Here is a 16,975-nt window from a genome sequence, read left to right on the forward strand (position 1 = left end):
GTTATATTTAGTTCAACACTTAAATTGATCCATTTTTGTCTGGAATAGGAGCATTTCATGTCAATTTACAGTTTAATTGCTCGTACAAAATCAAAACTTTTCAGTGGATCAGAGGGCTTTTCGGATCACACTGAGAATTTATTTCATATTTACTCCCTAAATAATACAAATAAAAAGTCTTCTTTGGGTTTGTATGTTTCCTTTGCCATTGGAGAAAATGTGCAAAAATTTACTGATGAAGCGACAAAAATAATCCTATCTTAAGCAGCTCAGTATTTCCCCAAAGTTTCTTCAGAGGAATTTTACAAGAATAATACTGAGGTTTTGGATCCAGCTGAGGCTTTGTTTTATATTTACTCCTTAAATGATACAACAAAACGTCTTCTTTTGCTTTGTGTATTTCCTTTGCCACTGGAGAAAACGGAGGTATTTGCTTTACTCATGAGTTTTTGTTCAGCCAAAGTGTTTTCATTAGTCTGCTGAAGACTTCAGGTTGCTGGTGAGTTTATTTGAAGAGCAATACCTAGTGCACATGGGGGCATATGCAGCATTTGTAGAACTGGAAGATGTGCTGCAAATCCAACAGTGAAAGGATAATGGTGACACTCAGGTAGGGGTATTGGCAGAGAACAGAAACCATGGAATATAAGCGGAATCCAACAACAAAGGTCCCTGGGTGGTGAGATAAAAAGAGGTAGAGCTGGATGAACACAGCAGGCCAAGCAGCATCAGAGGAGCAGGGAAGCTGACATTTCGGGTCGAGAACTTTCTGCAGTTCCTACTATCCCTGGATGGTGAGATTGTTTCTATGAATGATGCAGTGAGATTAATGGAAGGGTTAGGAATGGCAAGAGCAGGTTGGGGGTTTGTAATTGGTGGAAGGAATGAGATGAGGAATTGCATGATAGGGATAGCATGGAAAGAACTAAATAGTATGGGACAGCAATGCTATAGGAAGATGGCATAATTGTTTAGAAGTGAGAAAATTGTGGAGATAACTATTTCATCCAACATATTCTTTGTAGGCCATTCTTAGGACTATAAATGAATATTCACTAAATTTGAATGAAAATGTGTTATAAAAAGCTGTCAGGTGAATTAAAAAGAACATAGTGGTATAGATTCTATGTACAATGAATATGATAACTATCCAATCCCTTTGGATTTCCTGTACTGCCCAACACTGGTGGGTAGGCCATCACTAAACCTTAGACTCAAAAAATGAGCAGAATCTAAAAATCTTAACTACTTTACCATGGAATAAGATGATTATTCAGGAAATAATTTTATTTGATGATTGCTGCTGAAACTAATTGGGGAAATATTTCAAGGAAATAAAGTGTTTAATCCTCAAATAGCATTGACTTCATCAGATATAAGCCTGCCAGGTCAACTTTGGAGAAAACAATTCCCAATTAGATTATCATATTCTGTGAGGATAAAAATATCAGAAGGCTAGAGTCTTGGAAAATGTTCACTTCATATTCCTAGGCCTGTTTTGACACACCATACCAGATGTCCTCGTTTTTCAAGGGCTGCAGTTTCCCCTCCACAGTGGTGGAGAATGCCCTCGACCACATCTCTCATGTTTCTCACACGTCCGCCCTTACACCCCCTCCCCACAATAACAACAAAGACAGAATTCCCCTTGTCCTCATGTATTACCTCATCAACCTCCGGATTCAATGCTTCGTTCTCCGCCACTTCTGCCACCTGCAATCTGAACCCACTATGAAGGATATATTTCCCTCCCCACGCTTATCTGCCTTCCGGAGGGACCGCTCTCTCCGTGACTCCCTCTTCCGCTCCACACTCCCCACTAGCCCCATCACCCCGGCACCTTATCCTGCAGCCGCAGGAGGTGCTACACCTGCCCCTACACCGCCCCCCCCAACCCTCACCTCCATCCCAGGCCCCAAGAAAACCTTACACATTAAACAGATGTTCACCTGCACATCCACTAATGTGGTCTATTGTGTCTGCTGTTCCCAATGTGGCCTCCTCTTCATCAGGGAGACCAAGCGGAAGCTTGGAAACCGCTTTATGGAACACCTACACTCAGTGCGTGATAAACAACTACATCTTCCAGTCGCGAACCACTTCAAACCCCCCACCCCCCACTCCTTGGACAACATGTCCATCCTGGGCCTCCTCCAGTGCCACAACGATGCCATCCAAAGGCTGGAGGAACAGCACCTTATATTCTGCTTGGGAACCCTGCAGCCCAATGGTCTCAATGTGGACTTTACAAGCTTCAAAATCTCCCCACCCCTGACCTCATCCCAAAACCAGCCCGTCTCATCCTTGCCTCCTTGACCTGTCCATCTTTTCTCCCACCTATCCACTCCTCCCACCTCACTGGCCAACCTCCCACCCCCACTTCCTACCTACTAGCCTTACCCCCACCTCCTTGACCTGTCCATCTGCCCTCCCACCTACCCGCCCCTCCCTCCTCACTGACCAACTCCCATCACAACTCCCTACATACACTCACCTTTACTGGCTTCATCCCCGCCTCCTTGACCTGTCCGTCTTCTCTCCACCTATCCGCTCCTCTATCCACCTGCTATCATCGCCTGTCCATTTCTCTGTTTATTTCAGAGCCCCCTTCCCCTCCCCCATTTCTGAAGAAGCGTCCAGACCCAAAATGACAGCTTTCCTGCTCCTTTGATGCTGCCTGGCCTGCTGTGCTCATCTAGCTCTACACCTCGTTATCTTAGAGCAGCTTTAAATCACTTTTTCCAGAGTTAGAAATTTTGATTCTCTCAAAGTTATGAGTGAAAGAAAATCATAAATCAATTATTGAAATGCTACCCTGCTGCAATAAAGGTACTAATTCAAACACAAAACTTTGGTAGGCCTTTCCTACATTTTTAATGTGACACCGGACCAAATCCTAGAATTCACTAATTGAAATGAATCCTGCGCTGCAACAGCTGCTTAAAAAAAGGCACAATTTTGGAAGAATTAAAGTTCAGAGTTTCATTTCTAAAAGAAAAGCTGACTTTTGCTTCCTTTCCTCGTACTCTGTGGCAGCACTAAATCATCCAAAGATACAGTCACTGGCAGTCTTCCCAGAATTTGCCCAGACAGTGTCAACAAGTCATTTGATCATGGCAGTGTCACAGCTAGGTTCTGTGACTGCCCTAATATTCACACATCAGCATTTCCGGTAGAGCTCACAAGGTTCCATGCAGGACTGACAGTCTGGCTGTTTTTCCATTGCCCCTGAGCTTCTGAGTCCACAACACTACTACCATCTGTCTATGGCACTGAGGTTAACAGTTGAATATCTACTTGCCAGTTAAGCCAGTTATCACAACACAAACATGACCAACTGAACCACCAATTCAGCTGCTGTAAATAAAATTTAATGAGCATTCAGAGACTCTTAAAGGAATGGACAGGCAATCACTACAGTACCAACAACATGCAATTTTTGGTGCCTTCAAAAGAAAACATCCTCAAGTTCTTATCAGCAAAACTATCTGACAAAATTTTGAACAGAACCATGTAAAGTGGTATTGGGGCAGGTGATGAGAAGATATGGAAAGTATACCTAAAGGCAGAGAGAGGGGGAGTGAGGAGACAGAGGGAGGGAGGCACAGAGAAATAGAGTGGAAAGAGCTTTGGATATGTGCAACTGAAGGTTCAACCAAAAACAATGGATTACTTAAAATTAGGGAGAGCTAAATGACCATAATTGCAGTTCAACAGTCTAAACCATATTCAAAAAATGAAACTGCATACTCAATAAGCTTCGGAGGTTTCTTTGAAAAGTCAAGGGGGTTGCTATACCATTTCTGTGCTGAGGATAAAGAAGGTTAAATCGATTTTGAACTGGTTCAAAGTGTTTCAAAGTACTGTTAGAGAATATTCAGATTACATCATCACCACCAAGAGCTCAAGATGCAATGCTTTCCATAAGAACTACTTTAAGTGACAATGTTACCTTATCTTATCAGCAATCAACCTCATACAATTAACTAGGATCCTTTGTTACTTGTCTGTTTCTTCCTCTTGACAGTTGCCATAAAAAGACTCACCAAATCTTCAATGAAACCAAATTTAGCTGTTTGAAGTTCAGTAGTCACACTTGTTATAAAATGATGTGATGGACCACAGATCCACATATTGACTAGCCATAAAATTTGAAGTATAAACTGTTAAGAATATTGATAATGCTTGTGCTCATCCTGTTATAAATAGCACAAGTGACTACATTATCGATTCACCAGAAAAAAGCTGTCTTTTACCAATCAGGTTATTGATACCTTAGCAACAATGGCTAGAAAAGCATGCTCAATTATATCACCACAAAATGCAGTCAAGAAATCTCCAAAATACCAAAGAAATCACAGTGTTATAGAAAAACAAAACATACAACAATACAAAAAAACAAAAATATTAAAAGGTCTTGCAGAATTCTTCTACTTATCTACTAATTCTTAGTAATTTACTGACCCCTGTTTCTCACAGCTTGGTTCCACAATATCTTGTCCAAGTCATCTATCCACGCTTGCTTTATCTCTGGAGTCGGAGCATGAAAAATATAAGTATCCCGGGGCTTCTGTCTTCTGAACCAGATTTCAAAACACAGCCCACTTTCACCTGAATTGTGTGTCATTCCAATTTCAGAAGTCTGAAATAGAGAACCGTGGTGTATTATACAATAGGTCAATATTAATTCAGTCAATTCAGGCTATGCATTTTAGTTTCGTTTGCACTTTACCACATGGAAGCTTATGTAATATCCATCCATCTCCTAAACAGAATCAATGTGTTTTTTTTGTAAGCTCTAACGCACAATGTTACATTTTCCTGGCAGGTAGAATGAAGAAATATCATGCATCTAGCATACTTCAACAACACCCCAGAAATCACGATCAAGGCAACACATTTTAATGTGTCATTGTTTTTACAATCGCAAAACAACTGTTATCAAACTATCGGCACTTTTTTTACATTAGTCCTTTGGATCAGGAGCCAGACCTTTAGAAGTCCATGTAGTAGTCCCCCAATTGCCCTTGGATTTCTCCATTATTGGCTATCACCCAGACTGTGTGAGCAGAGCCCAGATCGGACAAAGCTCTCTTTTAGTAACTAAATGTCAGAACTGTATTCCAAACTTTAAATGAGCAACAGTACAGGGCACGTCCTGATTAATCAACATTCTTGACAATATGTAGCTGCATTTAAACAATATACAGGACAGTAGAATCCTAAAAGTACTTCATTATGTTAGGCATAAAGCAAACAGAGATCAAGTCTGATCCAAGTTGTGTCTAAGTTTCACTGTAACAATTCATCCAAATGCTGTGGTATCAGATCAAAGAGTATTCATTCATTAGTCACTACATCTTCATAGGCTAGCAGTTTGTACAACATTTTGTATAATTGTTTATTTTACCTTGTTAAGAGTTTTTAACTTCTAATGAAAGGTACATTTGCATGGTTTTGTTCTTCTCTGTCTAGCTGTACACATCTGCTACTGAGAGGACAGTAAATGACCCTATGTCCATACACCACGGATAAAGCCAAAGTTGCAATGTTCTGTTTGCAGTACAGTACCAACATACATGTATTTTTTAACATATTAAGCAATGAACTCTGGGACAGCAGATTCCATCCCTGGTTTTCGCTGAAAAGAGAGCGAGTGGAGCAACTTTTCACAATTTAATTTGGTTCCAAATTATGGCAGAAGTTGAAAGAAACGCACAGATAGATACAAGTTGTGTGTTAAAGACATGGATGGCAATGTAGTGTGAAACAGAATTCAGATATCATGCTTTGTTGCACATGGATATCAGCCTTAGAGTGATGGATGTTTTCCTCCAACACTTCCAACCTGTAAACTGGGACTGACAAATCGGAAAAATTCCATGAGCAAAAATAATTAAACTCTGATTGGGTATATTTGTTGAACAAAGACATTTGTGACAGTAAAAGGAGACAACTGCAGCTCAGAAAAATCAACACTGTGAGTACTTCATGTTCTGTCCTGAAATATGATGTGTTATTATGAGAAGTGTATGAAAAATCCATTGCTTTGCAGAGCAGAGGTTGCCTCAGGCTGTGTAGTCACAGACCATTTTGCATTTTGCAACAGATGTAAAACAAGCTTCAAAAATTGGGAAAGCTAATGATTGATCAACTGCCTGAAATTAATCTTCCAGTCTGTGTTTAAACAATGACTGCAGCCTAATATTTACTAAACAGAAACCAAGGGCTGAATCTTACATTTTTTTGGCCGAGTGCAAGTCCCATCGAATTTGTTGTGGGGAGGGGGGATCTTGCTGCAAAGGCCAAGTGAGTTTTTTTGCTGAATCTTAGCAAACCCACTGTAGTAATTTCTATTCTTGCCCCTATTACATGTGTCAGGTCCAATATCTGCACCATCTTACCACATGCCAAAAACGCGCCACGAACTGGTATCCTAGAATTGACTGGCATCCCAGGCACAGAAGCCATCTTTGCCTGGATTTGCACTGTCCATCCACAGATGCCCTGCGCATTTGCTGACATTTGCCCTCAGAAAGGCAGGTATGGGAAAATTTGCGCCCTACATTGATGGCACAGGTATTCAGATCATACAGGGCAGAGTGGTGTACAAGTGGGACTTCCTCCTCCCCCAGGACTCAGAATGACATGCCAGTTTAGTCTGAGGTTGCCACATGGATTAAAGAAGTCTAACCCATCTGGAGAAAGGCCCAGCTATGTAGAAAGAAAGCTAATGACCTTCTTTACTCCACTAGCACTAAGTGCCACCATCTTCTCTTCATCACCCAGACATTCCCTCTCTCTCTGCTCCTTTACTAAGGTCCCATCACTCTCACTCATGCTCATAATATTACCAGCAACATTTTCCCAGTTCGCCCTCATCCACATCACTAATTCACCTTGCAAGCCCACTTGGTGCCTACTGACTCGCTCAGGGCATTGCCCCTCACCTGCACCAACTGTAATAGCTATGCCACCCACAGTCATCTTCTGAAAACCTGCATCACTTTTCTTCCAAGAGGAGAACAGGTCACAGTAGGGCAGAAAGAGTCATGACATATCATTCTGCTTATCACTGTTTTGAAAAGTGAACACTTATTCTAACTGTAGATAACAAAGTGTGGAGCTGGATGAACACAGCAGGCCCAGCAGCATCTCAGGAGCACAAAAGCTGATGTTTCGGGCCGAGACCCTTCATCAGAGAGGGGGATGGGGAGAGGGTTCTGGAATAAATAGGGAGAGGGGGAGGCGGACCGAAGATGGGGAGAAAAGAAGACACGTGGAGAGGAGAGTATAGGCGGGGAGGTAGGGAGGGGATAGGTCAGTCCAGGGAAGACGGACAGGTCAAGGAGGTGGGATGAGGTTAGTAGGTAGGAAATGGAGGTGCGGCTTGAGGTGGGAGGAAGGGATGGATGAGAGGAAGAACAGGTTAGGGAGGTAGAGACAGGCTGGGCTGGTTTTGGGATGCAGTGGGTGGAGGGGATGAACTGGGCTGGTTGTGTGGTGCAGTGGGGGGAGGGGACGAACTGGGCTGGTTTTGGGTTGCAGTGGGGGAAGGGGAGATTTTGAAGCTGGTGAAGTCCACATTGATACCATATGGCTGCAGGGTTCCCAAGCGGAATGTGAGTTGCTGTTCCTGCAACCTTCGGGTGGCATCCTTGTGGCACTGCAGGAGGCCCATGATGGACATGTTGTCTGAAGAATGGGAGGGGGAGTGGAAATGGTTCGCGACTGGGAGGTGCAGTTGTTTATTGCGAACCGAACGAAGGTGTTCTGCAAAGCGGTCCCCAAGCCTCCGCTTGGTTTCCCCAATGTAGCGGAAGCCACACCGGGTACAGTGAATACAGTATGCCACATTGGCAGATGTGCAGGTGAACCTCTGCTTAATGTGGAATGTCATCTTGGGGCCTGGGATAGGGGTGAGGGAGGAGGTGTGGAGGCAAGAGTAGCACTTCCTGCAGTTTCAGGGGAAGGTGCCGGGTGTGGTGGGGTTGGAGGGCAGTGTGGAGTGATCAAGGGAGTCACGGAGAGAGTGGTCTCTCCGGAAGGCAGACAAGGGTGGGGATGGAAAAATGTCTTGGGTGGTGGGGTCGGATTGTAGATGGCGGAAGTGTCGGAGGATGATGCGTTGTATCCGGAGCTTGGTGGGGTGGTGTGTGAGAACGAGGGGGATCCTCTTTGGGCGGTTGTGGCGGGGGCGAGCTGTGACGGATGTGTGCGGGAAATGTGGGAGACGTGGTCAAGGGCGTTCTCAACCAATGTGGGGGGAATATTGCGGTCCTTGAAGACCTTGGACATTTGGGATGTGCGGGAGTGGAATGCCTCATCATGGGAGCAGATGCGGCGGAGGCAGAGGAATTGGGAATAGGGGATGGAATTTTTGCAGGAGGGTGGGTCCAAGGAGGTGTATTCTAGGTAGCTATGGGAGTCGGTGGGCTTGAAATGGACATCAGTTACAAGCTGGTTGCCTGAGATGGAGACTGAGAGGTCCAGGAAGGTGAGGGATGTGTTGGAGATGGCCCAGGTGAACTTGAGGTTGGGGTGGAAGGTGTTGGTGAAGTGGATGAACTGTTCGAGTTCCTCTGGGGAGCAAGAGGCGGCGCCGATACAGTCATCAATGTAACAGAGGAAGAGGTGGAGTTTGGGGCCTGTGTAGGTGCGGACGAGGGCCTGTTCCACGTAACCTACAAAGAGGCAGGCATAGCTGGGGCCCATGCGGGTGCCCATGGCCACCCCCTTTGTCTATAGGAAGTGGGAGGAATCGAAAGAGAAGTTGTTGAGGGTGAGGACGAGTTCGGCTAGGTGAATGAGGGAGTTGGTGTAGGGGGAATGGTCGGGGCTGCGGGACAGGAAGAAGCAGAGGTCCTTGAGGCCATCTGCATGAGGAATACAAGTGTACAGGGACTGGACATCCATGGTGAAAATGAGGTGTTGGGGGCCAGGGAATTGGAAGTCCTGGAGGAGGTGGAAGGCATGGGTGGTGTCACGGACGTAGGTAGGGAATTCCTGGACCAAAGGGGACAAAATGGAGTCCAGATAGGTGGAGATGAGTTCGGTGGGGCAGGAACAGGCTGAGACAATGGGTCAACCAGGGCAGGCAGGTTTGTGGATTTTGGGAAGGAGATAGAAACGGGCCGTGCGGGGTTGGGGAACACTGAGGTTGGAGGTCCCCTGAGGTGACGAGGTCATGGATGGTGTTGGAGATGATGGTTTGGTGCTCGGCGGTGGGGTCATGATCAAGGGGGCGGTAGGAGGAGGTATTGGAGAGTTGGCGTTTGGCCTCGGCGATGTAGAGGTCAGTGCGCCATTCTACCACTGCGCCACCCTTGTCTGCAGGTTTGATGGTGAGGTTGGGGTTGGAGCGGAGGAAGCAGAGGGCTGCCCATTCTGCGGGGGAGAGGCACCCTCATCCGCCTAACCAAACTCGTCCTCACCCTCAACTACTTCTCTTTCGATTCCTCCCACTTCCTACAGACCAAGGGGGTGGCCACGGGCACCCGCATGGGCCCCAGCTATGCCTGCCTCTTTGTAGGTTACGTGGAACAGTCCCTCTTCCACAACTACACAGGCCCCAAACCCCACCTCTTCCTCCATTACATTGATGTCTGTATCGGCGCCACCTCTTGCTCCCCAGAGGAACTTGAACAGCTCATCCACTTCACCAACACCTTCCACCCCAACCTCAAGTTCACCTGGGCCATCTCCAACACATCCCTCACCTTCCTGGGCCTCTCAATCTCCATCTCAGGCAACCAGCTTGTAACTGATGTCCATGCCCACCGACTCCCATAGCTACCTAGAATACACCTCCTCCCACCCACCCTCCTGCAAAAATTCCATCCCCTATTCCCAATTCCTCTGCCTCCGCCGCATCAGCTACCATGATGAGGCATTCCACTCCCGCACATCCCAGATGTCCAAGTTCTTCAAGGACCGCAATTTTCCCCCTGCAGTGGTCGAGAACGCCCTCAACCGCGTCTCCCGCATTTCCCGCAACACATCCCTCACACCCCGCCCCCGCCACAACCACTCAAAGAGGATCCCCCTCGTCCTCACACACCACCCCACCAAGCTCCGGAAACAACGCATCTTCCTCCAACACTTCCGCCATCTACAATCCAACCCCACCACCCAAGACATTTTTCCATCCCCACCCTTGTCTGCCTTCCAGAGAGACCACTCTCTCCGTGACTCCCTTGTTCGCTCCACACTGCCCTCCAACCCCATCACACCCGGCACCTTCCCCTGCAACCGCAGGAGGTGCTACACTTGCCCCCACACCTCCTCCATCACCCCCATCCCAGGCCCCAAGATGACTTTCCACATTAAGCAGAGGTTCACCTGCACATCTGCCAATGTGGCATGCTGTATCCACTGTACCCGGTGTGGCTTCCTCTACAGTGGGGAAACCAAGCGGAGGCTTGGGGACCGCTTTGCAGAACACCTCTGCTCAGTTCGCAATAAAAAACTGCATCTCCCCGTGGCGAACCATTTTAACTCCTCCTCCCATTTTACAGACGACATGTCCATCATGGGCCTCCAGGAGTGCCACAAGGATGCCACCCGAAGGTTGCAGGAACAGCAACTCATGTTCCGCTTGGGAACCCAGCAGCCCAATGTTATCAATGTGGACTTCACCAGCTTCAAAATCTCCCCTTCCCCCATCGCATCCCAAAACCAGCCCAGTTCGTCCCCTCCCCCCACTGCATCACACAACCAGCCCAGCTCATCCCCTCCCCCCACTGCATCCCAAAACCAGCCCAGCCTGTCTCTGCCTCCCTAACCTGTTCTTCCTCTCATCCATCCCTTCCTCCCACCTCAAGCCACACCTCCATTTCCTACCTACTAACCTCATCCCACCTCCTTGACCTGTCCGTCTTCCCTGGACTGACCTATCCCCTCCCAACCTCCCCACCTATACTGTCCTCTCCACCTATCTTCTTTTCTCTCCATCTTCGGTCCGCCTCCCCCTCTCTCCCTATTTAATCCAGAACCCTCTCCCCATCCCCCTCTCTGATGAAGGGTCTCGGCCCGAAACGTCAGCTTTTGTGCTCCTGAGATGCTGCTTGGCCTGCTGTGTTCACCCAGCTCCACACTTTGTTATCTTGAATTCTCCAGCATATGCACTTCCCATTATCACTTATTCTAATTGTCCTGGGCAGCCCCTGGACTGGTATTGGATGCTGCCCTTGACTTCTTGTGTCAGGATCCCCCAACCGATGGCTATCCCTAATTACCTGACTTGGTGCTGTTGACAGCAATGACAAGTTTCCTGGCTTTGTGCCTGCACTAAACAGCAAGGTAACACAGCAGTAACCTGAGAGCCCCTTTATGTCAGTAGCATCTGTTAATCTACCAAACTCTATCCTGAATATGCTCAACAACTGAGCTACTACAATCCTCTGAGGCAGAGCGTTCAAAGATGCATTTATTCCCTGACTGAAGAAATTCCTCCTCATCTCAGTCCTAGAATGGCTTGCCCTTACTTTGTGACTGTGTCAGAGATAGCAAGAACTGCAGATGCTGGCGTCAAAGGCAATACAGTGTGAAGATGGAATAACACAGCAGGTCAGCCAGCATCAGAGGAACAGGAAAGTTGACGTTTCAGGTTTACACCCATTGTCAGGTCTCTGTGACTGTGACCCCTGGCTCAAAACCTCTTCCACACCTCCACCCCATCAGCCATGGGAAGCACTCTTCTCCAACCGTTCCATCAAACCCCTGTTGTAAAGTGTGTACAGTTAAATGAATTCATTTTGCAATGCGGTCTCCTTCCCTGTTCACAGGACAGTCCTGTCATCCCCAAGAGTTAGTTGAGCAAGCTCTCCTGTACTCCCTTATGTCAAGTATATCCTTCCTTAGGTAAGCGAACCATAACTGCAGACCATACTCCAGATAGCATCTCTTTAAAATTCTATACAATAGACTTAGATATTTTTATGCCTGTTCTCAAATTTTCTTGCAATAAAAGCCAACAAGCCATTTGTCAACTTAATGTCTGCTGCACCTAGAAATTAGCTTCAGTGGCTCCATAAACAACATCACTTAGATCCTGTTGGGACACCAGTTGCTCAACATTTAATAAGTACTGTTTTCCTCTGTTTCTCCAACCAAAGTGGACGACCTCACACTTATCCATGTTATACACCATCTGCCACATTCTTACCCTTCCATTTAGCCTTAGTCTACTTACAGTTTCTTTGCATCACCCTCACAACTCACATACCCACCTGCTTTCGTGTCATCTGCAAACTTGGAAATACTATATTTGGTCCCTGTATCAAACTCATTGATATAATAATGGTGTCTAAATTGTACTTCGAAATATATAAACATAAGATCAGTAGTATCAATGCAAAATCATAACATTTCTTGTTCAATCAGGATTTCATGCTAATACAATAAGAAAACTATGTATATGTTCCAGTTAGGGTTACTCTATAATATCTCTTCACTGTTTGAAGGAGAACATGAAATGTTTAGCCAGTTATCACATCTAAATCTTCCAAGCTGGACCCTTGATAGGTTCTGTCAAGCCTGTTTCATTACCATAACACAGAATAGTGGAAAAAATTCAAAGACTAGAAAATGCTCGTCTATACCTTAAAGGACTGTTTATAAATGTAAATGTCATTGCTTCCTTCTATCTTTCTGGTCTTGCTGAAGAGTAAGAGATCTTCAAAGAGGAAGACGTGTCTGTACCACTTTCTTCGTCCACACCACACGACAAATTCATCTTGACGTAACAACTGGCCCTGCTCCTTCAGGTTCACCTAGAAACAAGATCATTGTCATTAATCTTCCAATTTCCCCAGTTGCTTGTTGCAGGAATCGATTACTTAAAGCTGACACTAAAGCCATTTCATTGTAAATGCTTCTTTTTTTTCAAATTTGAGCTTAAACTGAATCAACCATTTTAAATTTGGATAAAATGGCAAGGGTGATATAATTTTAAAATGATTTCTGGCAAGCTGGAGAATACATAAAGATGTGCTTGACGGTGTAAAGCTGTTGTCCTGAGCCCAACATTGAAACTTAATTATGATAAATGCAATGGAGCTTTTGGAGTTTCCTATGGATCAATGATCAGACACAGTCTCTTATGTGAAATGTACAACACAAAAGGTCCCAGCTGTACACTCTGGTTTGTGCTACATTAGTTATGTCAGTTGGGAAATGCTCCAAAAGAATAATCAGTTAGGATCTTCACTTTTGGTCACTACTCATTGTACACAATTGAGATCTCCCAGTGTGGCCCCCAACAACAGGCTCTGAAGTTATGGCAGTGCCTCTAGTGGTAAGAAGGGCCAAACATTCATAATTAGCTGACAGAGAGCCAACAAATGTAGTGGAGGCCTGGCCATTAAAGCACTGAGGTTAGAAGGACGTTTCCAATCCTGCCACTAGCTCGTCAGGTGTAACTTCATACTGCCAGGTTTATCTAGCATCTAGAAATATCTGCAGTGATTTCAAGGCAGCAGTTGCAGAGATGGAGAGAAATCCAACTCCTGGACAAATCTCCAGAGTTAATCTTCTTTAATGTGGGCTTTTGTATCCAGCAGGGTATTACACTTGATGTGGCAATGCTTGTGTTGTTGCTCATAACACGCAAACCTAGGTAAGGATAATGTAGAACTGAAGAGACTGCAATGAAGGCCAGCAGTCTTACAGATATCGGCTCACCCAGGTGCAGCGTAGATTCGGGGTCAATTGCCAGGGTATGGCAGTGCCATTAAAATATGACAGTTCCACACGAGGGCAAAATGCAATGGTCTCTGTGAGGAGAAACAGTAAACAGGTGGGCAATTGTCCCACAAGATGTGGGTGCACATGGGAGAGACATTGCAAGCTCTTGTTTCCATTATTGCACAATTGTTGAGAGTGTGCATGAGTGACCCATTGGGCCTATTACCTGTTGAAGCAATGCATGCTGGGAGATGGGTTTAGCATGTCATTAAGCGGTTAAATAAAGGCGCACAACAGCAAAGTTCAGTTGAGAAGTACCTGACATTAGAAAGTTTATACTTGCTGCACAGGACATTGGAGCTAACGAGACAGCAAGAGAGGACCAGCACTCGCAGACGGGTAAGCTGGACCGCAGAGAGATGTAAGTGAGGGGCCCAGAGTGTGGGTTAGTAGTCAGTGAGGTCTCTCTCTTCTGCTGTGAGGGTTCAGCAATGTTGAGCAAACAGCGCGCTCCTGTGTATCCAGGGCATTCATCACACACTTCTCAGATGAACCTCGAGGGCTGCCTTACTGGGGACAACAGCCAGGTTTTGGATGGATAATCTCTGTCACCCAGAGTCCATCACTACAGGTGTGCTGGGGCCCCAAGACGTTGCACTACCTGGCACAGGTGAGGAATATATACACCTCAGCAATTGCTCCAGAACTGAGTACACAGAAGGGGGATATATCTTGTGTGGTTACAACTGAACATAAATGGAATTGAAGCCTTTACTCTTAATACGCAAGGTAGGCTTGTGCCAAGGAAGCCCGACTTACCACTTGCAGATACTCACTAACCCTCCCCTGTAACCGTGGGAAACCTGTGATGATCTGGCTCCTTGGGTCGACCCTGTATCACACAATCTCTCCAATCCATTTTCAACAGAGTATTTGTTTCTTCTTTAATGCAGCACTGAGCAGTTGCCTGGGAAATACTGAACAAGAGCTGCTGGCATTGAAGCTTAGTATTTCTGTTATTCTCAAAGCTACAGGCATTGGTGGGTCTCAAATAGTCTTGTAGCAGTGCACACAACTCCATGACAATGTACCACAGTCACTTGTCTCTCTGATATTTGGTGCTAAAGTAAGTTTAGACCAATACACCTGAGACAAGGCAATGAGTTTTGTCTGATTGGCCATCTCAACCACTGCCAGTGTTTGGGCCAGCTATTGTTTGTGCCCCCGAACCCAATACTAGTCTCACTTCTGCACTGCCAGGGGTTCTAAGAGATTTTTCTAAAGAAAAAGTACCAAACTTAACTATTCTAAAATGAAGCTAAGCTTACATCGCACTCCTGTATATCGTCCATTGCAAGTAAATCATTCCCATGGCGAAGCTGGAAGCAGACAACCTTGTGGGCTTCCTTGAGTTCCTTGCACTCTTTCTCCTGGGCTGCACTGCACTCTTTGGACATATCCCTCAGGAGTAAATTGTATTTGCTGATTCTCTGAATAGGTTTCAGTAGATAGGATGCCAGGTCCATCTTGTCACCCAGTTCTAGCTGTTTGGCCTGTGTCAAGAAAAAGGAGGTGGGTTTAATGTATTTCATTGCTGACTTGGCCCGTGCAGCATTTCAGAAGGAATCTTGAAATATGTCTGAACTCTGTTATGACTGACATCATCAATGCTATGAGTAGCAATCCAGTGAATTTTGCAATACTTATGATTTTCTTAAGCTTAACCATGAGGTAATTGAAAACTTATTTCATTATAATGTCTCAGGTTCCTTAATTTGAAGGCACTGGAGTGGTACTGACCATGAAATGCTCAATCCCTGCCAGGGAAATCTGTACATTGTATCCCTGTAATGACAAACATGTCCATACCTGCCATTGTCGGTGGTGCTAACCTTTAGATTTCCCTGGGTTTTGGATAGCCAATTACAGCAGGCAAGGCACTATTTTTTACTGGGAAAATGCAGTCTAATTTCCAATCGAACCCAATAGATTCTGGGTTCATCCAAACACTTCCCCAAAGTCCTGCTCAGTTGATCAAGAACTATTGCATTGCCCTCAGGATCACAAACCAATCCGATCTTTTGTCTCAGCCTTATGGCTAGATGATCAAATAATGCCCAGGGTTTCAGAGCAGGGTTCTGAAAAGTTCCTCTGTTCATTCAGTACAGGTGGCACAGTATAGTGCTGAGGAAGTTGTCCCCTTTCAAATCAGCCCTTTCTGGCATGAATCAGTTAGACAGCACCAGAGCAAGTAGCATCTGAGCACAGTTATCCTTCACTGCATTTTACAGGAAATCGTTAATGAACATAATACTACAACCTTACAGTAAGAGACATTGTAGTTTAATTAAGCCTCCCACAATGATATTTGCTGCTGTCTTTTGATGAACATTGATGAGCATCTTCCTTGCACTACAAGGGTATTGGAGTGGCAGGAAAGTGGAGTTGAGGAATCGCCAGAGTAGCCATGATCTTATTGAATGGTGGAGAAAGTTGAAGGAGGTGAATGGCCTACTTCTGTTCCTATTTTGTACGCTCATACAAAAATGCCTTGTGCTTTATAAAGAATTTTGCTGCTGTCATCATGGCTAAGGCATAGAATATTGTAAACCAAATATCTTTAATATGGCTGCCAGATTACTATTGGCCTTACTGCCTTGCTATTCATTTATAAGAATGGAAGGAACAGTCAAAGAAAGGAAAATGCATTTCCAGGAGATGTGCTGTAGTGCTTTATGATGCCACTCTTTTTTGCTTTTCAATATAGCAATGGGATTAGCAAAATTCTGGGAGGACACGTTCGGCCCAGAGAAGGACAAGATTAATATGGACGCTGCAAACCTTCAGAAAAAGGTGAGAAGAGTAACTTAAAGAATGTGAAAAATCAGCAATGACAACTTTGATATCCAAGCTGCATAAAAGTTCCAAGTGCAATGTGATTTTTGTCAGTCATCTCACATCTTCAAATTCAGTGTCAAATTATCAATCTTTCAGTGCAGCTAACAATTATGATTTACATAACATATGAAAGCAATATCTAGTGATGTTCTGTTGCATGTTACATGTATACTATGAATATGAGGAATATTGGATCAGTAATGACCCTACTGAACAGTAGAGTAGGCGTGAGGGCCAAGTGTTCCTAATTTTATGGTCTTGCACAGAGGAAGTCAGTACAGCCAGTATGATACATGAGGTTGAAACAATTCTTGGGAAGTATGAGTTGAAGGTGACAAGGAGCAAGAAACTTAACTTCAATGAATGCATTTATTAGAGTTTGCAATACTCC

At 45.1% G+C, this 16,975-nt stretch overlaps 1 protein-coding gene across 2 annotated transcripts in view; it reads right to left on the minus strand.

Annotated features, from left to right (window-relative positions):
- The window catches only part of si:dkey-65j6.2 (pleckstrin homology domain-containing family G member 4B), a 185,711-nt gene that overhangs the window by 17,032 nt on the left and 151,704 nt on the right, over nt 1–16,975 (minus strand). For both annotated transcript variants that reach the window (XM_048550427.2, XM_048550426.2), the window contains exons 17-19: nt 15,015–15,239; nt 12,603–12,773; nt 4,465–4,642 (exon numbers count right to left, since the gene is read on the minus strand). In XM_048550427.2, coding sequence (XP_048406384.2) covers nt 4,465–4,642; nt 12,603–12,773; nt 15,015–15,239 — 574 coding nt within the window. The remainder of the gene's footprint in view (nt 1–4,464; nt 4,643–12,602; nt 12,774–15,014; nt 15,240–16,975) is intronic.

This window comes from Stegostoma tigrinum, chromosome 19 (assembly GCF_030684315.1).
Source record: "Stegostoma tigrinum isolate sSteTig4 chromosome 19, sSteTig4.hap1, whole genome shotgun sequence".
NCBI classification, from domain to species: domain Eukaryota; kingdom Metazoa; phylum Chordata; class Chondrichthyes; order Orectolobiformes; family Stegostomatidae; genus Stegostoma; species Stegostoma tigrinum.